Genomic DNA, 27,055 nt, shown 5'->3' with positions numbered 1-27,055 from the left:
TTCTAACCCTTCAGCAATGTTACTCACAAACATATTGAACAGGATTGACCCCATCACTGAACCCTGAGGGACTCCACTACTCACCTTTCCTTCCTCCGAGCGATTTCCATTAACCACCGCCCTCTGGCGTCTGTTCGACAGCCAGTTTCTAACCCAGTTCACCACTTTGGGTCCTAACTTCAGCCCTTCAAGTTTGTTCAACAGCCTCCTATGAGGAACAGTATCAAAGACTTTGCTGAAATCTAAATAAATTACATCTAGCATATGTCCTCGATCCAGCTCTCCTTTCACCCAATCAAAAAACTCAATCAGGTTCGTTTGGCACGATTTACCTTTTGTAAAGCCATGTTGCTTAGGATCCTGTAACCCATTAGATTCAAGGAAGTACACATATTCTTTCTTTCAGCAACACTGCCATTATTTTTCCAACAACTGAAGTGAGGCTCACTGGCCTGTGGTTTCCTGCTTCATTCCTGTGACCACTTTTATGAATAGGGACCACATCCACTCTCCTCCAATCCCCAGGAATCACTCCCGTCTCCAGAGATTTGTTGAACAAGTCTTTAATAGGACTCGCCAGAACCTCTCTGAGCTCCCTTAGTGTCCTGGGATGGATCCCGTCTGGTCCCATCGCTTTGTCCACCTTCAGTTTTTCAAATTGCTCATAAACACTCTCTTCCGTGAAAGGCGCAGAATCCACTCCATTTTCTCATGTAACTTTGCCAGACAATCTCGGTCCTTCTCCAGGATTTTCTTCTGTGAACACAGAACAGAAGTATTTCTTTAGCACATTTGCTTTTATATTGCAACCAATAAACATGATTTAAAAAATAAAGTAGCAACATTCCATGCTACTAATCGCAGGGCAAGCAGTGACTTCCCCCATGTTTGTCTCAATAGCAGACTATGGACTTTTCCTCCAGGAACTTGTCTAAACATTTTTTAAAAAACCAGGTACATTAACTGCTGTTACCACATCATCTGGCAATGTGTTCCAGAGCTTGACAAGTCTACAAGTGAAAAAGTGTTTCCTCCTATTGATTTTAAAAATATTTTCTTGTAACTTTTGAATGTCCCCTAGTCTGTAATTTTTGATAGAGTAAAAAATCAATTCACTTGTACCCATTTTACACCACTCAGGATTTTGTAGACATTATAAAACCAGCACAAAAAGTAGCTGTAACATGTATGCAAATCGTATAAAAAAGAGAGAGGGAAAATTCCCCATGGTTGTAATGTGTTATGATCTATTTTCCATAAGTGTACATTTCTATTGATTACATTTAGATTTTATCATGTCTTGGTTAACATTTGTGTTTTACCTTTGTCTAGGCTCAATAAAACATTTCAACTATAGGATTTTGTAGACTTCAATCATATCTCCCCTCAGCTGTCTCTTTCTGAAGCTGGAGCCCTAACTTCTTTAATATTTCATCAAACAAGAACAATCCCATTCCTTTTATCATCTTGGTCACACTTATTTATTTATTTAATATATTTTCTATCCCATCCTCCCCAAAGAGCTCAGGACGGGTTACAGGTTAACAGGTTATAATATGCCATAGTTACAGTTAACAGGTTATAATATGCCATAATTACAGAACAAGTTTTTTTTTTCCTGATACAGTTCTTTGAACCTTTCCTAATTCCGGTATATCTTTTCTGAGATATGGCAACTAGAAATGAATGCATATATGAAGCAGTACCAGTTAAACAGCACAGCTAATGCACAAACAATTAAGCACTGGTACCAGTATTTAACCTTATAGATTTGCTGCACTAGCTACTAAATCAGGCCCATTGTACTTTATCTGTTTCCCTCCTGTAATGTCTCATTCACATTGATGCAGGAATAAAAAGAAAGTGCTAGTGATCAAGGGCATATTTTTTTAGAGCTGAAGGCCAGCATGGGAAATGGGAGCCTGTTTTATTGTTGCTGTGTTAAGTTCTCTCATCTTTCAAGTTCTATTCCTAACCCCATCTAAAGAAAGTGCATTACATGTATAATGGCTGTATAGCAGTTATAGTATTTGTTCTCTCACCATAGTCATATTTTATGTGTTATTTTGCTATTGCCATTTTTATGTGAATTTTAAAGCCTATTATAAAACACTTTCCCCCCAAAAAAATCAAATTATAATCCTTTAAAGCAAACTGACACAGTTCAAATATGGGTATGTGTAATCTGAGATGCATTAAGAACTTTCCTGCTTCCTATGTGAGCGGCACTTAAAGTCTGCGGGTCTAGGAAAATTCATTGTAGCCATTTCATCGTGGCCTGTTCAGCATGGCCGTTTCAGCGCTGAATCCGATCTCTTCTCGTGATCTGCCATCTCTCCCTCTGTCTTCCACTCTCTATGGCAGCTTTCTGATTCATCTTTAGGGGGGGCGATGCCTATCACACCCCCCCAAATAATTTGGCGATTACAACTGGTGCAAAATGCGGCGGTCAAGCTAATTTGGGGGTTGAAGAAGTTCAATCATGTAACACCTTCCTACCAACTTCTGCATTGGCTGCCGATGGAGGCACGTGTGAAGTTTAAGTTTGGATGTTTTTGCTTTAAGGTACTATTCGGCTTAGCCCCTAAATATATAAGTGACCTTTTCTCTTTCTCAACCAATAGACATAAGAGAAGCTCACACTTGAATTTTGTTTCTCCACTGGTTAGAGGATGTAAATTTAAAAGACATCATCAATTTCTTTTCTCACATCAGGCAGCATTATGGGGTAAAGATCTGGAACAATTGCTTATGCTTACTACTTATGGGGAATTTAGGAAACACCTAAAAACCTATCTGTTCCTGAAGTATTTAGGTAACTGACCTGTACAATCTTATTCCACAATAACTTATCTATAATCACTAGCTTTTAACTTTGTTAATTCTACTCAATTTGTAGCATCTTTTAATCATTGTAAACTGCATAGAACTTCACGGTCCTGCGGTATATAAACTGTTATTATTATTATTACCCTCCCCCCCCCATCCATGATCTGGCAACTCTCCCTCAAGCACACAATGAGAGAAGCTATTGGAGCCCCATAATAAGGCTTGAAATTCACAGAGAGACAGTTGGAAGAGCACTGGTTGAATAGTTGAATATCACCCCAAAAACCGCAAACACTGCAAGAAAATTTCCCACAGATCTGTAACTTCCAACCCACCCCTGCTCCCCGGCCTTGAAAGCTAGCTCCTGACCTGAAGTTGGGAGGAGCACGCTTATTTCAGCCTGGAGGCAGCGGTGGGTGGACGGGACGTGGGTAAGAGGAACCGAGAGCAAGGTAAAGGGGAAGTGGAATGGGACAATTCAGCTCGGCTGCAATGAAACATCCCGTAATGAACTGGCTACAATGAATCACGGCATCCTCCATGCAGGCAAACTAGGAAAATCCCTCCTCTCCAAAATCACAGGCCTATCCCGCTACGGAACCTGTACTCCCTCCAACTATTCCGAAAACAACTGAAAACCTGGCTTTTCTCCAACATATAACATTTCTTCTCCTGTTTACATCCCCTCTATCCATACGCTCTTGTAAATCTTTCTCCTCTCTCTTCTTATATTTTTAATGCTTTGTAAACCGTGTCGAGCTCCACTTCCATGCGGTATATAAACTTAAGGCTTAGTTTAGTTTAGTTTAGTTAGAATCATCCCTTTCCGAAGTCTGCTACCTTTGACGAGAGGATTTCTATGGAGTGTTTTTCTAAATGGCTCTGTCAGTCTGCTTGTTCTTGGGAACACTGAGGAAATTCTATGTGGGATTTTACTTTTACTATGTGGAAGGCACCTGCAGCCTGCCACCTGTAATACCACTCATTCTATACCTTACACACCTACTCTGTGTTTGGTTTGTAGGTGTGTTATGTCTTAAAAATCTTTCTTGACTCTCTTCAATGCATTTCTAAGTTATCCATCTTTCATGACTACTTTTGGTGGGGTTAAGAGGGATAGCAGTAGGGGAGTGGGGTATGGCAGGATAAGCAATTGTTGGAATGTAAGAGACAGGGCCCTGGGGTCTCTTAGGGACAGAGAAAGCAATGGAGCTAGAACCGAGAAATGGCTTTGTTCTTCTCAGGTGGAATGGGCATGGTATTAAATATGATTCTGTGCAAGCAGAGTCATAGTTAATGTTTTCATGTAGGGTTGATACTACTAAAGAATTGGCTAACACTTAATCCCTTGGGTAAAAAGTCTGAATTAAAGAAAAAATAGGAAAGAATTAAGGGGAAAAAAAAACTTCTATAAATAATTAACATCAGTATGAGCCTTTAGTGGATAAATGGGAACTTATGGCTCAGGCGGTATCTCATAGGTGACCAGCACCAGACCACAGTCTAAATGAGAACTGCCTCATACATCACATAGTCAATTGTGAAATAGATAAACATGTGAATAAAATCACACTCCCAAGGAAAGAGAAATAATTGTTCAGACTTATGCACCAAGGGAAAAAGGTGACAAAGGCACAATAAGTACATACACACCCCAAAAAACCAACCTAATAAGTGAAATAATACAATGAAAAATATAAAGTGCTGAGTGATAAATAACAATAAGATAAGTTAAGACAAAAGTGCAATTCAAAATAATAAACAAAATATACTATAATGAAATGCTAAATAGTAAATACAAATGGCACTCACTGGCAATTCATAAAATTCAAAGATGGATTCAAGTGTGATAAAAATATGATATAAATGCCAAAATACACTAACAGTTCATATATATGTAAAAAAGGACAATCTTAATGCGGACCCACTAACCACTAACTGACCATACGAATATAAATACATAAGATGGGCCCAAAACATTAACTACTTCTATAAACAAAACATGCATTCTTGTAACAAATCAATACATTCTCCGGACAATAATTCATGAGATTGCTTAAAGAAAAAAAGATTGTGTCCGAATTTTACTCTTATATAATTTGCTAACCCTATTTATATGCCCCCTACAAATAGGAGGAAAGTGGAAACAGAGTGGCATCTTCCAAGGATGCAGATATAGTAGGGGCATACATGGTTCCTCTAAAACAGAGATCTCAAAGTCCCTCCTTAAGGGCCTCAATCCAGTCGGGTTTTCAGGATTTCCCCATTGAATATGCATTGAAAGCAGTGCATGCACATAGATCTCATGCATATTCATTGGGGAAATCCTGAAAACCTGACTGAATTGCGGCCCTCAAGGAGAGACTTTGAGACCCCTGCTCTAAAAGATTCCTTTGCTATTTTTCTACAACGCTTTCTTACAAGCACTACCTCACTCTAAACTGAGAAAGGGTCTAGTGGTTAGAGCTATGGTCTGAGAACCAAGAAAAGCTGTGTTCAATTCCCACTTCTGCTAGCAATCAAGACAGATGAAAAACAATCCAACTTATCTCAAAAAGACGATCAGTACACCAACGGTGACCAGCGTATCACAATTCTGCTGCCTCAGGGTGTAGCCAATCCAATCGCAAACTTTACAGTGGGACTCGAAAAACTTTAATGTGCAGGGAGACGCGTTTTTCGAGTCCCACTGTAAAGTTTGCGATTGGATTGGTTACACCATGAGGCAGCAGAATTGTGATACGCTGGTCACCGTTGGTGTACTGATCGTCTTTTTGAGATAAGTTGGATTGTTTTTCATCTGTCTTGATTGCTAGCAGAAGTGGGAATTGAACACAGCTTTTCTTGGTTCTCAGACCATAGCTCTAACCACTAGACCCTTTCTCAGTTTAGAGTGAGGTAGTGCTTGTAACATATTCTTGTTTACCAACTCTCTGAGATAGGTATCAACTCCACAGTCCTAGGTTGGTTCTCTAAATTCCTCCGCTCTCGTTCTTACATTGTTAACATGAATGGCACCTCATCCTCCCTCTGGAAACCGAATTGTGGAGTCCCACAAGGCTCTCCATTATCCCCTATCCTTTTCAACATCTATATGTCCTCCCTAAAACTCCTCCACCTATCCCCCCTTGAAACAATTTACACTTATGCAGACGACATCCTCGTCCTCCTCGAGACCGATTCAAACTTCACCGACCTGTCTAAGAACATATCCTCTTGTATAATGAACCTACAATCCTGGGCCCACACTGTGCAAATGAAATTGAATGAGTCCAAAACAAGACTTCTTTGGCTCGGTCCAAAACTAGATCACCTACCCACCTCCATCCCACTACCCTCTGGCTCCTCTCTGCAGCTTGAGTTCTCGAGCAAGGTCTTGGGCATCATCATTGATTCCACATTGTCCTTCAATGACCACTTCCAATCCTTGATTTTAAAAAAAATGCTTTTTCAGCCTTCACATGCTGAGGAAAGTTAGATCCTGCTTCCATCAAAAACATTTTACCCTCCTTGCCCAATCCATCATCCTCTCCAGATTGGACTATTGCAACTCTATCTACTTAAGCCTAACTAAGAAAAACCTCCACAGACTCCAACGGATTCAGAATGCCGCAGCCAAGCTCATCTTCGCTAAAAGTAAATTTGACCATGTCTCCCCGCTCCTGGCCAAGCTCCACTGGCTTCCGATAATCGCCAGGGTCCACTATAAATGTGCCTGTTTAACTTTCAAAATCCTATATGGTATCCTCCCTCCCTTTATCCCTCTTTTTTGGAATTCCTCAAACCCTAATACCACCAGATCCTCCCACAAATTAAAACTATCCTTCCCCTCGCTAAAAGGCATTTCCCACACAGGAAAGCTAGGGACCTCCCTCCACTTCAAAATCACTGAGCTCTGGAACAACTTTACCTCCCCTCTTCGGAACTTGAGCTCTCGCCACGTTTTCCGCAAACATCTGACAACCTGGCTTTTCTCAAAAAATGTAAGTCTCCCTCCAACTTAGGAATCAAGGAAACTCTTATATCTTGGCATCCCAAGTCCTCTAAATTTTCTTCACACTTCTACCTCTAACCCTCTGTTGTAGTTCCGTCCTATTTCTCCTACTGTAAACCGCGTCGAGCTCTACGAACGTGGAGATGATGCGGTATACAAACCTAAGGATTAGATTAGGAATAGAATAGGTGACTCAGCATTTAGTTCACACTGCTCAGCAGCATAATTTTATAAAGACGAGGGTGCGTGTATGTGTTAGGAAATTACCTACTTCACCAACTAAGAGACCTCAACCTATCCATGAAAGGTCATTATTAGAAGGTTGCTGAGAAAAATATATATTAAGAATGTGTGTTCATTTGAAATGGCATTTCCCTTGTTGCTTTATGTCATTTTTTGCCTGAAAAGAAAGGTACCCCCACCCCACCACCCACACTGTTTTATGATATTGTCTCCCCTTCCACACACACACACATACACCAGATGATGAAAAGAAAAATAAGATAATACATTTTTATCATCAATTTTGGGATTGTATATTGTACACTGTCTTTATATCTTTTCTTGAGCAGTAAGTACAGTTTTGTCATTTGTTTTGGATTAATTTGTTTTAAATAAAAATTTCCACAAATTGCATGGGAAATTAAACAAAGCAAAAATATTTTGGCTATGCATCTCTAATAGGCATTCATACATATATTTGAGCTGTCAGATCCTGTCATTCATGACAACCGTTTCACTAGGCGTATTTGTGATGACCATTTTGTTTATTAATGTCAACTCATTGAATTCCTTTTGGTGAATCATCACAAAAGACCAGCAAGATTCCCACACTCCCAAGTGTATTTCTGAGAAATAAACTGCTTTTGACCCTTTTGATGAGAAAGTCAAATGTGATATTTTGGTGACATTCAGGTACAGGTGTCATTGATTTTATGTCATTGATTCTTTCAGATGACTTTTGTCACTCTATCATAACATCTTTGGAGAATACAACATCTTTAAAGTTTTTATGGAATACATTTCGTCCTCTTTTGATGGGAAAGGTGCTCTACACCCCTGACAATCCAGCAACTCAGCATATTATCAAAGAGGTGGGTGCTTATTGCAGCAGAGTTTTACTTTGGATTATTTTTTTGAAACTCTTTATTACCCTTTCCAATTCTCTCTGATGATTATATCTAAATATAAAAGCAAATCTCTTAGCTGTATAAAGTATTGAAAACAAAAAGTGGAAAAGTTGCCATATGAAATTGTTTCAAAATTAAAAAAAAAGGAGTGGAGCTTTTTCCTAGCTGCTTTTAATTTATAATGGTTTAGAGCACATCCTTTTGCTGTTTTGTTGTTATGTTCAACATTGCTATAGCCAGGATTTGATCTAGGCTATTTGGTGCTCTTTGAAACAAAAACAAAGAATCCCCAACAGTCAAAAAGACCTAAGGTACTTGAAAGAACATAATATAAAGGACCCCTGTGGAGAAACAGGGGAGGCTTATATTTGTTCCCTCTTTTATTGTTATTCTTGTTCTTCCTGTATTGACATTTTGTTGATTGTACTTATTTGTCTGGGCCGTTTGTCATTCTCAATAAAAATATATTTTAACCCCCCCCCAAAAAAAAAAAAAACAACAACACATAATATACAGTAAGGGCTCCTTTTACTAAGGTGCGCTAGTGTTTTTAGCGCACGCAGGATATTACCGCATGCTATGCAGCTCGAACTAACACCAGCTCAATGCTGGCATTAAGGTCTAGCGCGCGTGGCAATTCAGCCCGTGCTATTTTGCGCATTAATGCCCTAACGCAGCTTAGTAAAAGGAACCCTAAGTGTAGATTTAAATTTTTTTTAAGTTCAATCTTCTTTATTAAAGTTTGAAACATACAAATAGTCGTTGACCAGTTACAGGTACAATTATACAGTGCAATGCAGTTATATGTGGCCAATAACTAACAAAGTAAGAATCTTGCAAACAGACAAACTTAGCAGACATGTAAAATGAGAAAATATTATCACAAGTGATACAATGTCATGAGCCACATTTATTTACTGCGGGTAAATGTAGAGTATCTTTGTCATAGCTCAAGATTATGACGTTACATAAGAACATAAGCAGTGCCTCTGCTGGGTCAGACCAGATGTCCATCGTGCCTAGCAGTCTGCTCACGCAGCGGCCCATCAGGTCCAGGACCTGTATAGTAATCCTCTGTCTATATCCTTCTATCCTCTTTTCCTTCAGGAAGTTATCTAATCCCTTCTTGAACCCCAATACCGTACACTGTCCTATTACACCCTCTGGAAGGGCATTCCAGGTGTCCACCACCCTTTGGGTGAAGAAGAACTTCCCAGCATTGGTTCTGAATCTGTCCCCTCCTAATCCGAATGCCATCTTGTTCTTGTATTTATCAAAAGTTTGAAGAATCTCTCCCTCTCCACTTTCTCTATGCCCTTCATGAACTGTAAGTCTCTATCATGTCCCCTCTAAGTCTCCTCTTTTCTAGGGAAAAGAGCCCCAGTTTCTCTAATCTTTCAGCATATGAAAGGTTTTCCATACCTTTTATCAAACGTGTCGCTCTTTTCTGAACCCTCTCGAGTATCACCATATCCTTCTTAAGGTACGGCGACCAATATTGGACACAGTACTCCAGATGCGGGCGCATCATTGCCCGATACAATGGCAGGATAACTTCTTTCGTTCTGGTTGTAATACCTTTCTTGATAGTACCTAGCATTCTATTCGCCTTCTTAGAGGCCACTGCGCACTGTGCTGACGGCTTAATTGTCTTGTCCACTATTAACCTCAAGTCCTTTTCTTGGGTACTTTCACCCATTACCAGCCCTCCCATCGTATAGCTATACTTCAGGTTTCTGCTTCCTATATGCAAGACTTTGCATTTTTCTACATTAAACTTCATCTGCCATCTCGTCGCCCACTCACCTAGTTTGTTCAGGTCCCTTTGTAAATCTTTGCAGTCCTCTATATTCCTAACTCCACTAAACAGTTTATTACTTCACACTTCGTCCCTGTTTCTAGATCATTTATAAATACAATGAACAGCAGCGGTCTGAGTACTGACCCCTGCGGAACACCACTCGTGACCCTCCTCCAGTCTGAGTAGTGGCCCTTCACTCCTACCTTTTGCTTCCTACCTGGCAACCAATTTTTGATCCATCTATGTACATCTCCTTCTACCCCATGGTTCTTCAGTTTCCGTAGTAGGCGTTCATGGGGTACTGTACTGTACTATAAACTGTAAAGTGTGCTGTGATATGGCTATCTAGCTCACTGGAAGCTAATAAGTAACTCCTCAATGTGAGGTTATGAGCCTTTATGAGCACAATCCTCCAGAGCAGTGTTCTTCAACCGCCGGTCTGTGGACCGGTGCAGGTCCACAGAAATTTCCTGCCGGTCTACAGGGCCGGCACATGCTTCAGGCCCAAGACAGTGTTCTTCAGCTGCCAGTCCGTGGTGCGATCGATGCGACGTTGTCTTCGGACCGGCTCCCTCTTCCTCACCGCTGCAATGCACAAAGCCGCGGGCTGAGGCTCCTACGCGCGCCTGAACCGGAAGCCTTCTCTCTGATGTCGCAATGTCAGACGGAAGGCTTCCAGACAAGGCGTGGGACACGCGATGAGCCGTTGCCAGTGGCTTTCTGCACTGCATCAGTGAGGAAGAAAGAGCCGGCCCGAAGATAACACCGGAGGTGGCATAAAACAGCCAGGCGGAAGCAGGCCAGAAGGCATTCCACAGCATGGAGGAAGACAACAACGGTGGGGGGAATGATTTTATTTTTGAATTTTAGTGATTGATTTACATCTTTTGTTTGTATTTTACACTGTTCAGGAAGAAATGCATTTGTTTCTTTTCCTCTGGATTCTTGCATCTTAGGGTTTGTTTGTATATATTAGTACTTGCAGGGGGTTATCTGTGTTCTGGTAGGAATGAATGTTGAGAAGCATACAGTGTGCTTTGTGTGGTTTAATTTTGTAGTTAACCATTATGTGTTGTTAATAAAATTATATATTGTATGTGTATTTATGAAAAATGAATGGAAAAAAAATGGTGTTACAATTAGTACTATTATGGGGGCGGGGATCTGTGGTGGAGAAGCGCGGGGTCTGGCCCACGACTTAGCCTAGTGTTTTTCAACTGCCGGTACACAAAATAATTATTTTATTTCCGCCGGTCCATAGGTGGCCTGCCTCAGGTTGTTATTTTTAGAAAATTTGCGTCCTGATTGGCTGGTTAGATAGTGGTAGGATGCCTACCGCCGCCTACAATCGGTACGCCAATTATAGAATTTGGCTCAAAGTGTCATGTGCAACTCAAAAGATAGAGTGACCATGGAAGGAGCATGGGCAGGGCAGGCAAATTATTTAGGCATAGTGCTTTAGGCACCTAACACAGGATTTAAACCAGGATCAGCTCAGAGAGCTTGGTGCAGATTTTTTCTAGCACTTAAAGGGTGAATTTGTCAAAGAGTTTTTTGTTTTTTTTTTTTATAAATTGTTTATTAATAATTTTTCAAATATACAAAACAAAAACAAAAACACAGAGGTTAAGCAAACAGATATCTACAATGTCACACTTTCTCCAACCTCTTCCCCCCAGATTAGTAAAAATATAAAGTTGTACTTGAATCTTCAGCACAATGCAAACAAGAATCATATAAATCAAAATAAACCCCCCCCCCCTAGCCCACCCCAAAATCAGCTTTCACATAGGGTTACACAAATGTAGCTAAACACTCAGGTCATGTAGGACATTCACACCACCGAATATAAGGATTCCACACCTTAAAAAAGGGTGTAAGACGAGCTTTTGTCAATGCCGTCAATTTAGACATACGAAAAATAAAATCTATTTTTCGCAATAAGTGTAGTCGACCTGGGGGAAAGGCCTGTTTCCAATATGCCGCTAACAAAAGACGAGCAGCAGTAAAAATATAACAAGCCAATTTATGTGTATTAGAAGACAATGGAACCAAAGGTAGATGTAAAAGAGCACTACCCATAGCTCGAGAAATCGTGGTATGTAAAATATCAGATAACAGTTCAAATACCATATCCCAATATGGGACTACCTTCGGACAATCCCACCAGATATGAAGGAAGGTACCCAAACAACCACAGCGTCTCCAACATAAATTAGATACTTGAGGATACATGAGATGAAGACGCTGGGGTGTTAGGCACCATTGATAAAGCATCTTATATCCATTTTCTACCAAAGAGCTGGCTATAGAAACTCGAAGCAGGCGACTAAACACCCGCTCCCATTTAATAATCGGTGGCACTGGGCGTAAAAGTCCCTCCCATAAAGATAGATATTTTACCGGGGAAGCTTGTTGTTGAATAAGAGCTTTATAGAATCTAGTAATACACCCCTTACCACTACTACCCATAATTGCCCACTCTAGGGTGGTTTCTTCCAAACAAATATCATCAAAAGCCCTGCGCCTAATAAAATCTATTGCTTGAAGATAGCGAAAATAATCAGTCGGCAACAAATCATAAGCTTCCCTCAATTCCAAAAATGATAATAATCGCCCCTCTTCCACAAAATCTCCCAAATCCATAAGACCCATTTGAGCCCAAACCCGAAAACGACAATCAGATCTTCCTGGTGCAAAACCCCACGCAACCCACAACGGGGTACTACGAAAATACAGTCGAGAGGGGAAAAACCTATTACGCAACCTAATCCACATCACAAACGTATGTTGCAAAAAAGGGTTAGCCCCCTTAAACAATTGTCGAGCCTCTTCCACTTTTAACCAAGGGATCACCCGACAAAGCTCTTCCGATCCCAAAATTTTTTCCCCTCGAACCCAGCTTTTTGATCTATCCTTACACCAACTCAAAAAAGACTTCAGTTGAGCAGCCTCATAATAACGCCTCAAACAGGGTACAGCCATACCCCCCTGAGAGCGAAGTTGATACAACACATTCCTAGGCACCCGTGGGGGTCGACTCTTCCAAATGTATTTAAAAATTTTTCTAGCTACCCCACGAAAGAAAGCAGCAGACAAAGGAATTGGTAAAGCCTGAAAAAGATAAAGTAGCTTCGGCAATACCATCATCTTTACACTTTGTATGCGACCAAACCATGATAAGGAGACATTCTCCCATCTATCCAAATCAACCCAAAGAGATTGCAAAATCGCTGGATAATTAACTTCAAACAAAGAGCAAAGCCGCGCTGGCACATTGATTCCTAAATAACGTATAAATTTAGATGCCCATTTAAAAGAATAAGTAGCTTTCAAAAAAGCACAATCCCTTGGATGTACTGACAAATTCAATATCTCAGACTTATCCATGTTGGTCCGAAATCCAGATACAGCGCCATAGGCAGACAATTCACCTATAATACCCGGGAGAGTAACATAGGGATCAGTTACAGTAAAAATAACATCATCAGCAAACATCAATAACTTTGTGGAAAGTCCATTACAAACCATGCCATGAATATTTTGCTGGGCTCGAACATGAGAAGCAAAAGGCTCCATCACCAACGCAAAAAGTAGTGGCGAAAGCGCACAACCTTGCCTTGTTCCTCTAGCTAACTGAAATGAATCTGTATATCCCCCATTAATCCGGAGAGCTGCTAAAGGCTTTGTATATAGAATCTGAATCCACATAAAAAACTGTCCTCTAATTCCCATAGCTGATAAAGTGCTCAACAAAAATGGCCACGACACCCTATCAAAGGCCTTTTCAGCGTCAGCACTCAACAGCAATGCTGGCATCTTTTCATGTTGTACAAACCAAATCAAATGAAGCAATCTACGAATATTATCAAATGTTTGCCTCCCCACAATAAAACCCGCTTGGTCATCCTGTACTAAATAAGTCATATAACATTGCAACCTACGAGCCAATATTTTCGTGAAAATTTTGTAATCAGTGTCTAACAATGAAATTGGACGATATGATCCACAAAGCATAGAATTTTTTCCCGGTTTCAAAATAAGTGTTATACCCGCCAATCTCCATGAATGAGGCAACTCCTTACCCATTTCCAGACTATTAAAGGCTCGAGTAAGAGGGCCTACCAGCAAATGTCTAAAACATTTATAAAATCTATTCGTAAAGCCATCTAACCCAGGTGCTTTCCCATAAGCCAAAGTGGAAATCGCCCATTGAGTTTCAGCTTCCAAAATAGGGGCTGACAGACACTCTGCTTCTTCAGATGTCAATTTAGGAAGCTGTGTCTGTGCCAAATAATTATCAATTTGAACTTGAGACACATCTTGTTCAGGAGTATATAGATGTTGGTAAAATGAAAGGAAAGCACCTGCAATAGATTCCGGCGTATAACAGGCTGAACCATCAGTGGCTGTCACCTTAGTAATCACATTCCTCAATCTTTGAGCTTTCAACTTATAAGCCAACTGACGGCTCGCCCGATTACCATATTCAAAATGTTTTTGTTGGACCGATTGTAATTGGTCTGATAATTCGTCCAATTGCATCATCTGAAGATCTTTTCGCACCTTATCTAGACGCGTCAGCAAAGCAAAAGAAAGATCCCGCTTATGCTTTTGTTCTAGATAATGCAATTGTTGGCGCAGAGCTTCCTGTTTTCGCCCACGTTCTCGCCGTCGATGTACTCCAATAGAAATAATATGACCACGTAAAACTGCCTTCATACCTTCCCAAAATATCAAAGGAGAAATCTCATCACTAGTATTAAACTGAATATAATCCTTCAAATTCTGTTCTATTCGAGACACTATTATAGGATCCGTCAATAGGCTATCACAAAATCGCCAGAATCGCCGCCCAAAGGAAGCCATATGAGGATGTAAAATAAAATATACCGCAGCATGATCTGACCACACACGCTGAGCAATTCCAACATCTGACACCTGGGAAATTAAAGCCTTATCAATACCCCAAAAATCAATACGAGAATATGAATCATGTACTGTTGAAAAATAAGTATAATCTTTGGTAGTTGGATATAGATGTCTCCAAGGATCAATCAAATCCCAAGTCATAAAGAAAGAGTGCAATTGCTTTCTATCAGATTTTCCATAATGAATCGACTGTGACGAATTATCCAATCCCACATCATAAGTCAAATTAAAATCCCCCCCTACTAATAAAGAACCCTCAACAACCCCTCGCAACACCTGGTCTAAATTTACCAAAAAATCTTTTTGCTCAGAATTAGGAGCATAAATATTACAGAAAGTATATAGCACCTGCTGCAATTCAACTTTCAATATCAAATAACGACCCCTCGGGTCTCGTACTACCTGTTTAATCTGAGGATCAAGGTGCTTTGCAAAAAGAATCCCTACTCCATGTTTTTTAGACCCCTCCTCATTTGAAGCAAAATATATATGGGGATAACGAGGATGTTTCACTAGCGTTTCATATTGAGGCTTAAGATGGGTCTCCTGAAAGAAACCCACCCCAGCCTTCAACCTATCAGCCTCTTTAAAAAGCAATTGCCTCTTTCGAGGTACATTCAGACCCCGTACATTTAAGGTAAAGAAACTAATACCTTCAGGAGCCATTCATTCAAACATACCCACACGCAACCATACTCCCGCAAACAACCCTTCACAACCCAGAATAACAAACCCCACTATAAAAACCAGCAGCAAGAAAGAAAAAACCTCTTCCCCATTCCCCCCCCCCACCTCCCTCCCCTCCCATCCCCAAACTAACCATAGGCCCTCCTCATGGTGGGCTAAAAGAGAAAGTGACATCCCAACATACCCCAAATCACACCAAACATATAAAAAATAGTACGAAAAGAGATCATATATGCCAATAATAAACAAAAATTAGCAAGAATCGCATATCATTCAACCAAAAACCAAACAAGGCATCTTAAAAATTTAGGTAGGTCCAGAGGCCGAGTTCTGTTCCAGGCCAGATCTCCGCTGCAGGCGCTTGCTACTAGTAGGGACCCGTTTCCAGCGCTGCGATGAAGCACCAGTTCCAGACGATGTAGTCGGCTCTTCCGAAGATGTATAAAGTTGAGCATCACGTAATATAGCAGCAGCTTCCTCCACTAAAGTAACCTTATGCTGTTGAGAAGCCACTTGAAAGGAAAGTCCAAAAGGAAAAAGCCATCTATAACTGATAGCATGGGATTGTAAGCAGCGAGTAATCTCCTGAAAATCTCGACGCTTTCGTAGAGTAATTGCGGACAAATCCGCAAATAATTCCACTTTAGAATTTTCCCATGTGATATGTCCCACTTTTCGAGCAGCTTGAAGAACTTGATTTTTAACTGGATAGCGCGTAAAACAGGCTACCACATCCCGGGGCCTATCACCTACCCGGGGACCCAGAGCCCGATGCACTCTTTCAAACTCGATCACAGGTATTGAAGCCTCTGGGTCAGCTGCCTGAAGAAAGCGCTTGCAGATTTCAAACAAATGAGCCTGTAACTCCGATGCAGCCAAAGATTCAGGAACCCCTCTAGCACGCACATTACTCCGTCGGCTGCGATTCTCACCATCTTCTAGGCGAAGTTGAAAATCTTCCTGTCTGCGTTCCAAATGAGCGCACCGCGCTTGCAGGGCCACTAGATCCGTATCATGGTCAATAACGCGTTCTTCAAACTCCTGCAGCCGAGCCCCCATATCATGCACTGACTGCCCAATCTTAGCCACCTCCGATTGCAAAGTGCTTTGGATAGAAAGCATTGTAGATTTTAAATCTGCCATCCATGCACGCATTTCCCCACAGGTGGCCGATCGAGCATCAGACTCGGTACTCAGCTGGACAACGCCCTTACCGCGCTGTGGTTCATCAGTCTCACAGGCCCCAGAATCATCCGATGGCTGGTAAGCATAGGATTTCAAATCCGCTCGCCCTTTTTTCGAAGCCATCTGCTACCCGCTAGTTTTCCACACTCGATTATGCAAAAAATGCAAGATACTAGCCTCGTACCGCTAACTGAAAGCTAAAAGTTTAGCGCGATTCGGAGGAGCTTTGATTTTAAGCCACCATCGCTCCCGATGACGTCACTTCCCTTGTCAAAGAGTTTTAGTGTGTACAATCACATTAGTGCCGGCTAACTGCTAAAGATGCCCATAGGAGAATAATAGGTATCTTTAATGGTTAGCACGCACTAACCCATTTGCACACACTTTGCTTAGCGCTCTTTTTAAAATTCCCTCCCCCACTATATATGAGCGTTATTTATAGAATTTACCCATTTATGTGCAATGTAATATTTAGTAAGGGGAATCACAAACAATCTATTGTTTTAAGGGCTTATGACATTATGTGCAATATGTTGGCTGTATTGGTTTGTGCATTATAATAAAATTTGAATTAAAGTATTTTTATGCATTGCCTATATTGTTTTGGGTTTTTTTTTTTTTTTTTTAAATACCAGGCAAATGAGACTTTCAGGGACCTTGAGATGATAAAGGAGTTTGGTGAGGCCTGGGAAACATATGGACCAATAATCTGGCAGTTTCTTCAGAACAGTTCTCAAATCAACTTACTTAGGGTAAGGTATTAACATTTTCTATTTTGCAATGCCTTAAAGTACAAGAGTTTCTGAGCAAAAAATATGCAGAGGTATGCCTAGATCCTCTTACCATACTTTGGAAACATCCACATGTGAAAATAGTACCATTTACCTATGCAGATTGTAGTGGAAGAGTGGCTTAGTGCTTAGAACTGCTGCCTCAGCACCCTGAAATTTCAGGTTCGATCCCTGTGCCACTCTATGTAACCCTGGGCAAGTCACTTACAGTAACTCGCCATTGCCCCAGGTACTGTAGATTGTGAGCCTGGTGGGACAGATAGGGGGAACATATGTAGAGTACCTGAATGTAAAAAAACTCCTTGATGGTCTTGCAAAGTGTGGTATATCAGAGTACCTAAATAAACAGAGATTTGCAAATAACAATTTCATAAAGCTGCTATTTGAATGTGTATAACCTCCTTCGTGCATACCTAAGTGCCAGCTTAAAGGCAAAGATGGAAAGGCCAATGGAACCCTCCCCTTGCATTCCATACAACACAACATAGAATTAAACATCCTCCACCTCTTAATCCCTTTTAAAATAAAAGCCCTCCCCCCTCCTTTCTCTAATATGCCCCTGTTCTGCCTCCACATTACTGGATATATTGAAATGAGAAAAAATCACTCCATAGACCTATTCAAAGTATTATATGTATGATATAACAAAGTTCACAGGTTTGCTCGCAAGCTGCAAGTTAAGTTTGTCTAGTTCTTTGACCACAAGCCTAGTAAACAGTAGTTTTTTCACATCAAAAATATATATGAAATGATATAACGCTTTGTTTACTTTTCATGCGATGATTGGGCTGTGAGGTGGTTTTTCTGGGGTTCGCCCCAGTTTTCCCCTCCATGATTCTGAGCAAACCTGTGAACTTTGTTATATCATACATATAATACTTTGAATAGGTCTATGGAGTGCTTTTTTCTCATTTCAATATATGCATTTTATCACTCTTGTTACATTGTTTGTAACTCGTCCCCTCTTTTATATTTGACTGGAGTCCACATTACTGGAAGCAGGCTGCTTGTATTGAAGCGTGTATATGACATTGCTTAAATATATAAATAATGTCTATACCTTTGTCAGACTCCCAAGATTCATTGGTTTATACATGCTAGGATGACCTTCCCCTCCCCCTCCCCATACAGACCCTCTGCTTATCTTCTGTGCTGTTTTAAGCTCAGGGGGAACAATTTTATATAGGAAATTGACTCATGAAAGTGAATAAAGCTTATGGCCCAAGTGTGGAGATATAAATTGAGAAGAGCTGAATCATAATAGGGGGAGTGGAAACCTACTCCCCATGATTTCAAAAGAGAGAAATAAAATGGTGGAGGAGATAGTAATCCCAGGTTCCTGGAGTGTTGGTGAAAATGAGTTTGCATTATATAGATGTATGCCTAGACCCTCTTACCATACTTTGGAAACATCTACCGTATTTTCACTCATATACCGCGCACCCGTCAGAGAAAGGGCGGGACCGCCGGAAGAGGAAGCAGTGCAGACGCAGGGCTCACAGAAGGGCCGGGACCGCCAAAAGGAAGCAGCAGGACAACGGTAGGAGCTTCTACATGATGGGGGGGGTCAGGAGGCTGTGGGGGTGCGAGCGGTCCTTCGGGGTGGGGGTGAGGGTGCGGGTGGGAGTGCATGCGAGCGGTCCTTCGGGGTGGGGGGGTGGGTGTGAGTGCGTGTGAGCAGTCCTTCGGGGTGGGGTTGCAAGCGGTCCTGCGGGGGGGGGGGGGTGAATCGGACATCGGGGGGGGAACTATGTAAAAAAAAAGTTGTAAAACGCGCTCACGCGTATAACGTGCAAGGTTATGCACGGTTTGTAAAAATTGTGTATAACGCACGCGTTATATGCGTGAAAATACGGTACATGTGAAAATAATACCATTTGCACATGCAGATTGAAGTGGAAGAGAGGATTAGTGGTTAGAGCTGCTGCCTCAGCACCCTGAAGTTACAAGTTCGATCCCTGTACCACTCCCTGTAACCCCGTATGCCATTCTCATATGGGAAACTTCCAAAATGCTAGAACCTAATGAGAAAGAATGTCCAAAGGGAACCAAAATATATTCTTTCAAAAAATATTTAAGAGAAATAAAGAAGGACACGTGGCAAAAAATATAAACACTACCACATATATGATCCAATGAATAATGAGTAAATGTGAAAGAGAGCCCTCAGTTACCACAACTCTAACATGGGGAACCAACACCTAACTCTAGAGTTGACACAGGTTAAACCTGGATTGGGCAATACTTGTGATACATCCCTGGAGCTCCCTTATATGTGAAAAATAAGATTCAATGTAAATGAAAACAATAATTAAAGCCACTGCTGTCCATCCTTAAATCAATTATATATGAGTGTCCAGGATCAAATGCCTGGAAACTGTTCTTAACAACGACAAGGCTGGTACCAAAATCAAAAAGGAACACAGTACTTATCTTGTATATAAGTATGACATGAAAGCGTGCTCAATTTTCAGTTCAACTAGGCTCTGTTTCTGGCGGAAAAAAAACCCTTCATCGGGAACCACAGCACTGCTAAAGATCCAATGTAGATCACCAGCAGGTTAGCGGCAAGATGAAAATGATGCTGAAAGAATCTATACTGTTAAATCAGGGAGATGTAATGACGTCAAAACATAATGATGTAAAAAAAAATAAAAATAGAAGCCAGCTAGGAAACCAACATGGGTTGAGTTAAATGACACAGATCCACTCAAAATCATTTAAGAATTATTTTATTATATACATAAAGTCCTGTCATTATGGATATATAACTCTGCATTACTTTCTTTTAAGGATTTGCTGAATAACCCAATAATAACTTCAATAGTAGACATCCAACTTAATGGCATAGGGTGGGGCATCAAGCAATTTGCCAGTTTTCTGTACAATGGCCCTACAGAGATGAGACCTTCTGGAATGCCACCATATGACTGGAGAGATGTCTATAATTACATCACAAGTGCAATAAGAAGCATAACAAAGTTTCTTGGGGTTTGTATCTTAAAATTTATTTCTGTTTGCAAATTCTAATTTATGACTGTTAAAACATTTCACACTTAAGACATTAATATTTATTTTCACACTTGAGATACTAACATTTATTTTCTCAAATAAAATTAAACTGCTTGTGATGTATATTCCAGGAAATAAACAGCTGCTATAAAACAACATTTCTGAATTTTAACTGAGGCCATTCTACTATAGTATACAAGATTGATGTACACAATTTCCTCGTTACCACTCATCAGCCTTTCTTGATGAGCTTTACGCAAAAAAATCCAGTAGCAAAATAGCACACAATCTTTTTATAAAAAAAAAAAAAATTACAAAACTTTAGTAACACACATGATGTAGTTACATTTTTCTTTGAAAATGTGTTCATTTGAACGCTTTTATCTGTGTATATCTTTACATACTATTTATCACATCTGCGGGAGACATTTTTAAATTTAATTTCACAGGAAGAGAACTATACACTAGAACAGGGGTGTCCAATCTGCAGCCCGAGGGTCACATGCGGCCTCGTGAAGTATTTTGTGTGGCCCCGGTCGAGGGCGATGCAGTGTTTTCCTTTGCTGCCCCCGGGTGTTTACCATCTTGCCGGCTCCCTCCTCTGTCTTGCTGCAGCGTTTGCACATTTGTGCGGCCCCAGAAACATTTTTTTCGGCCAATGTGGCCCAGGAAAGCCAAAAGGTTGGACACCCCTGCACTAGAATAATTTTTACCTTTATTTTATGATTTTTCAATTAATTCTGCATTAGTCAGTTAGCACACTCTAACCCCCCCTGTTTTACTAAAGTGCGCTATGCATTTTATCATGCATTAAGCATGCGCTAAATATACATGCGTACTAACCGCTAATGTGTCCATAGACTAACATGCACGCATTAGCGTTTAACGTGTGGTTAGCACACCTTTGTAAAAGGAGCCCTTAGTTTAGGGGTCCTTTTACTAAGGCAAGCTAGTCGTTTTAGTGCACGCTAAATATTAGCATGCGCTAAATGCTAACGCGTCCATAGACTATAATGGACGCGTTAGTGTTTAGCGCACAATAAAACAGCTAGCGTGCCTTAGTAAAAGGACTCCTTAATGTGCTATCTGGTTAATGATTTTATACTCTCTCTGCCTTTGACCTGTTCCTTGCAAAAATATATTTTTTAAAATCAGGAATGAATGGGTTACCCCCAAATTCTGTATATGTCATTTTAAGATATACGTGTAAATCAGTGTGCACAACCGATTTGTGTACATAACATAGAGCTAGATTCACAAAGCAAACCGATCGTGTACCGATTGGTTTGCAAACCCTTAGCGACCCTGGCCCGATTCACTTACCTGTCTTCTGACCATCCTCCGATCCGCGCATGCAAATGAGGGCAACAACATGCAAAGTAGGCAGGGACGCGATTCACTAAACAAAACCCTGCAACACCAACTGGGCTGGCTGATCAAAATAAAAGCGACTGCTGAGGACCAGTCGCTGAAGTCCTTTCCGGCTGCCTTGCTTTCTGCTGCCCTGCAGCCCCTATCCTGCAGCCCCGAACATGCCTGCCTTCTTGCCCCCAAAACGCTGCCTGCCTTCTGCCACCTACCTCCTGCAGCCCTGAACGCACCTGTCTGCCTGCTCCGAACGCGCCTGCCTTCCAGCCCCGAACCCGAACATCCTGCCTGCCTGCCCTGACTTTCCCACCCTTCCCCGCACTGCAAGCCCATGGTTTTAACCAGCGGGCTTAAACAGGTTAAAACCACGGGCTCCAAAAAGATCCTCGATCGACTATTACTTCAATTCTGCGCCCATTGAATCTGTTTTTTGCCTTCTATTCTGCCGCAGGTTGGGTTTTTTTGGCTCTCCCGTGCATTTATTTCTTTCTTTGATTTCTTTTTTCAAAAAAAAAAATTTCTTCGTCCGACACCGGGTCGGCTGCGTGGCTGGGGCCCCGCGCTTTCGACCTTGCGGCGGAGATTTTCCGGCCTATGTCCCGGCCGATTACTGGTTTTAAAAAGTGTAGCAAGCGCCAGCGCGCAATTTCGCTTACGGACCCGCATCGATGCTGCCTACAGTGTCTGGGTCCGGATCACCTTCCGAAATCGTGCCGGCCTTGCTCCACTCTGACAGCGCGTTTCATGCCGGTTTCGGCCTCGACCTCGGCGCCAGTGCCTCCCTCCGTCTCCTCGGAGCAGGTATCGACCCCTACAGTTCCACCGGTGGTGCTTAAAGTGCCGAAGGCTGGCAAGCAGAAGCACAGAACACCGAGAGAGCGCGGAGACCGTGCGGAAGGGCCCCCTTTTGGTGCGGATCCCTCCATATCGGCTTCGCTGAAGTCCCTTTTAGAGGCTCATTTTGTGGAACTCATGTCCACCATGGGACCCCGGCTGATTGCCTCGATCCAGGGTGACCTCCAAGTTCCGGTTCCGAGGGGCGGGCCACCCCCTCCCCCTCCTCCGCCGCGCCGCACAACCTCGTTGCTCGGCGAGGAGGAGCAGCGGGCGGTGTCCGACTCGAGGCGGTCCTCGGTTAGTGCCATGCCTCCCTTGGAAACGATTCCCTCGAGGAAAGCCTCCCTTAGCGATATGCCTCCCTTGGAGCCTATCCCCTCGAGGAGTGCTTCCTTTGGCGACTTGCCTCCGTTGGAGCCTATTACCCCGCCCCATGACATGGTGTGGCGTCCCCCTTCGAGACCTCCCAGTCCTGGGCATAGCAGGAAGCAGGACGAGTTCTTCCGAACCCCCTATCAAGCCTGGGTGACTTCTGGGGAGGCTCCGACTCTTCCGCCTCTCAGATCAACGGCCTTGAGTCCAATCTGCTCCTTGGAGGCTTCTGGGGACCAGTATTCTCACAGAAGGGCTCGCTCCCCTTCCAGACATCGGGAAGGGCATCGATCCAGACACTCCTCGAGGCATTCCTCTCGGCACTCCACCGTCTCGCCTCAGAAAAAATTGCCTCGGATGGGGTATGCTGCTTCGGCTGGGTCTCCTCCTCTGGGCCCCGGAGTTCGAGGACCCCGAGGTTTTTTTACTCGCCATGCTGCTCACAGGCCTCTGTGGAGCCGAAAGCCTCGTCTTCTTCTAGTCCTTCTCAAAGACCGGCGCTGGCGGACCAGCTGTCTTTTTCCTCATTTCTTAGACAGATGGCGGATGACATGGACATTACCCTTGATGCTGGGTCTCGATACTCCAAGGAGTACCTTGATACCATGCACTTGCCTCGTCCTCCAGCCGAGTCCTTGCGCCTTCCTCTGCATAAGCTCCTCGATCAGACCTTCATGAGTCTCCATACTCTATCCCTGCGGTTCCTGGAAAATTGGATGCTCGATTCCGCATGGTGCATCATAAGGGCTTCGAGGGACCTCAGCTTTCTCATCAGTCCCTCCTGGTCGAGTCCTCGCTCAAGCGGTCTCATCCTGGTCAAGTGTATGCTTCGGTGCCTCCGGGCCGCGAGGGCAGAACCATGGATAAGTTTGGTCGACGCATCTATCAGAATTCTATGATGGCGTCCCGAGTCCTGAATTACAATTTCCACTTTGCCACCTACTTGGAATTCTTTCTGCCTGTGCTTCGGAAATTCATGCCTTACATCGAGTCCCAGGCTCGGTTTGAGTTTGAGGAGGTGGTTCCTTGCTGTCCCAGCTTCGTCTTCAGTTGATGCAATCGGCCTATGATGCTTTCGAGCTCTCGGCCCAAGCAGCGGCCTGCTCGGTGGCGATGCGCCGTTTGGCCTGGTTGAGGACCATTGACATGGACCCGAATCTTCAGGACCGCCTGGCAAACGTCCCGTGTGCGGGGGCGGATCTTTTCGACGAATCCATCGAGACAGTCACGAAGAAATTGTCTGATCATGTAAAGTCTTTCCAGTCCATTCTTCGGCCGAAGCCTAAGCCTCAACAGTCTCGACCCTCTCGACCACCGTTGATCTATCAACGGCGTTATCAGCCGAGGCAAGCTCCACCTGCGAGACAACCTGTGAAAAGGCAGCCTCCTCAGAAGGGTCAGCCAAAGTCTCAGCCGGCTGCTGTCTCTAAGGCTCCTCAGCCTTTTTGACTGTCTCGTCGAGGGCATAACCAGCCTCGTTCTGCCTCCCCCTGTTTTTCCCATCAGAGGGCGCCTCCATCATTTTTACCATCGCTGGGAGGCCATAACAACCGACCTCTGGGTCCTTACTATCATCAGGGAGGGATACTCTCTTCATTTCCAGCGGGTCCCTCCAGACCACCCTCCAAGAGAGTATCCTTCCAACTTGACGCAGACCGCTCTCCTTCTTCAGGAAGCTCAGGCTTTGCTCCGGCTTTGGGCCGTCGAGCCGGTCCCGGCGGACCAACTGAATCAGGGGTTTTACTCACGGTACTTCCTTGTTCCGAAGAAGACGGGCGACCTGCGACCCATTTTGGACCTCAGGGTCCTCAACAAATTCCTAGTCAAGGAGAGGTTTCGCATGCTGACCCTTGCTTCTCTCTACCCCCTCCTCGAGCAGAACGACTGGTTATGCTCTCTAGATCTCAAGGAGGCCTACACTCACATTCCCATTCATCCGGCCTCACGCAAATTCCTCAGATTTCGGGTGGGACATCTGCATATGCAGTATCGAGTGCTTCCATTCGGCCTGTCTTCATCTCCCAGAGTCTTCACAAAGTGTCTGGTAGTGGTGGCTGCTGCACTTCGGAACCGGGGTCTTCAGGTATTTCCCTACCTCGATGACTGGCTCATCAAGGCTCCCTCGGCATCGGGGGTCATCTCGGCGACCCTGTCTACGATTCTGTTCCTGCAAAGTTTGGGATTCGAGATCAACTTTCCCAAATCTCATCTACAGCCTACACAGTCGCTCCCCTTCATCGGGGCGGTCTTGGATACCATACGTCTCAGAGCATTCCTTCCTCCTCAGCGCATGGATGCTCTTCTTCATCTCTGCCAGTCTGTGTCTTCTCGCCAGTCCATCTCAGTGAGACACATGATGGTCCTCCTGGGCCACATGGCCTCTACAGTTCATGTGACACTGTTCGCCAGAATCCATCACAGAATTCCTCAGTGGACCCTGGCATCTCAGTGGACTCAGGTGTCGGATCCGTTGACTCGACACATCATCGTCACTCCTGCTCTTCGGCAGTCTCTACTTTGGTGGATGACCTCTTCGAATCTATCCAGAGGTTTGCTGTTTCACTCTCCTCCCTACCAGAAGGTCCTCACAACCGATTCCTCGACCTATGCCTGGGGAGCGCATCTGGATGGGCTTCGCACTCAGGGATTCTGGACCAGTGCGGACCGACTCCATCAAATCAATCTTCTGGAGCTCAGAGCCATCTTCAATGCTCTTCAGGCGTTTCAACATCTGCTTCACGACATGGTGGTCCTGATTCGCACAGACAATCAGGTCGCCATGTATTATGTCAACAAGCAGGGGGGCACGGGCTCAGCCTACCTCTGCCAGGAAGCACTCAGAGTCTGGGATTGGGCAGTTCGCCACAACACCTTCCTCAAAGCTGTCTACATTCAGGGGAAGGACAATGTCTTGGCGGACAACTTGAGTCGTCTACTCCAGCCTCACGAATGGACGCTCCATTCAACACCCCTTCATCAAGTCTTTGCCCAGTGGGGGACGCCTCAGATAGACCTCTTTGCGGCTCCCCACAATTTCAAGCTGTCTCAATTTTGCTCCAGGATCTACACTTCTCATCGCCTCGAGGCCGATGCTTTTCTGCTGGGTTGGGGGAATCGCTTTCTGTATGCGTTTCCTCCATTTCCTCTCATTCAAAAGACTCTGGTCAAGCTGAAGTCCAACCATGCCACCATGATTCTGATAGCCCCTCGGTGGCCCAGACAACCTTGGTTCTCCCTTCTACTTCAACTCAGCAGCAGGGAGCCATTTCTCCTTCCGGTGTTTCCTTCACTGCTTACTCAGCACCAGGGATCGCTACTTCATCCCAACCTGCAGTCTCTTCACCTGACAGCTTGGTTCCTCTCAACGTAACTCCTCACCAGTTTTCTCAGATGGTGAGGGATGTCTTGGAGGTTTCCAGGAAGCCTGCTACTCGTCAATGCTACTCCCAGAAATGGACTAGATTTACTTCATGGTATATTTCCAATTCTAAGGAGCCTCAGCGAGCCTCCCTATCCTCTGTGTTGGACTATCTTCTACACCTGTCTCAGTCTGGTCTCAAGTCGACCTCTATTCGTGTCCACCTGAGCGCTATTGCGGCTTTCCATCAGCCTCTGCAAGGGAAACCTCTCTCTGCTCATCCTGTGGTTTCCAGATTTATGAAAGGACTTTTTCATGTCAATCCTCCTCTCAAACCGCCTCCAGTGGTTTGGGATCTCAATGTTGTCCTTTCTCAGCTTATGAAACCTCCTTTTGAGCCTCTGGGAAAGGCTCCACTAAAGTTTCTAACTTGGAAAGTGGTTTTTCTGGTGGCCCTCACATCTGCTCGCAGGGTCAGTGAGCTTCAGGCCTTGGTGGCGGACCCGCTTTTCACAGTATTCCATCATGACAAGGTGGTCCTCCGCAATTCCTACCTAAAGTGGTCTCTGAATTTCATCTCAACCAATCCATTGTGCTTCCAGTGTTTTTTCCGAAGCCTCATTCTCATCCTGGAGAATCAGCTCTACACACTCTGGACTGTAAACGTGCTTTGGCTTTCTACCTGGATCGCACCAAACCACACAGAACTGCTCCTCAACTATTTGTCTCCTTTGATCCAAACAAGTTGGGATGACCTGT

The 27,055-nt window shown here is 43.4% G+C and overlaps 1 protein-coding gene across 1 annotated transcript in view; it reads left to right on the top strand.

Annotated features, from left to right (window-relative positions):
- The window catches only part of LOC117345793 (phospholipid-transporting ATPase ABCA1-like), an 815,268-nt gene that overhangs the window by 348,866 nt on the left and 439,347 nt on the right, over window positions 1-27,055 (top strand). Inside the window, exons 11-13 of the mRNA XM_033914956.1 lie at window positions 7,778-7,917; window positions 17,194-17,310; window positions 20,143-20,340. Coding sequence (XP_033770847.1) covers window positions 7,778-7,917; window positions 17,194-17,310; window positions 20,143-20,340 — 455 coding nt within the window. The remainder of the gene's footprint in view (window positions 1-7,777; window positions 7,918-17,193; window positions 17,311-20,142; window positions 20,341-27,055) is intronic.

The sequence above is a fragment of the Geotrypetes seraphini genome, chromosome 1 (genome assembly GCF_902459505.1).
Source record: "Geotrypetes seraphini chromosome 1, aGeoSer1.1, whole genome shotgun sequence".
Classification (NCBI taxonomy): Eukaryota; Metazoa; Chordata; class Amphibia; order Gymnophiona; family Dermophiidae; genus Geotrypetes; species Geotrypetes seraphini.
This window is presented reverse-complemented; position numbering and strand designations above follow the sequence as displayed.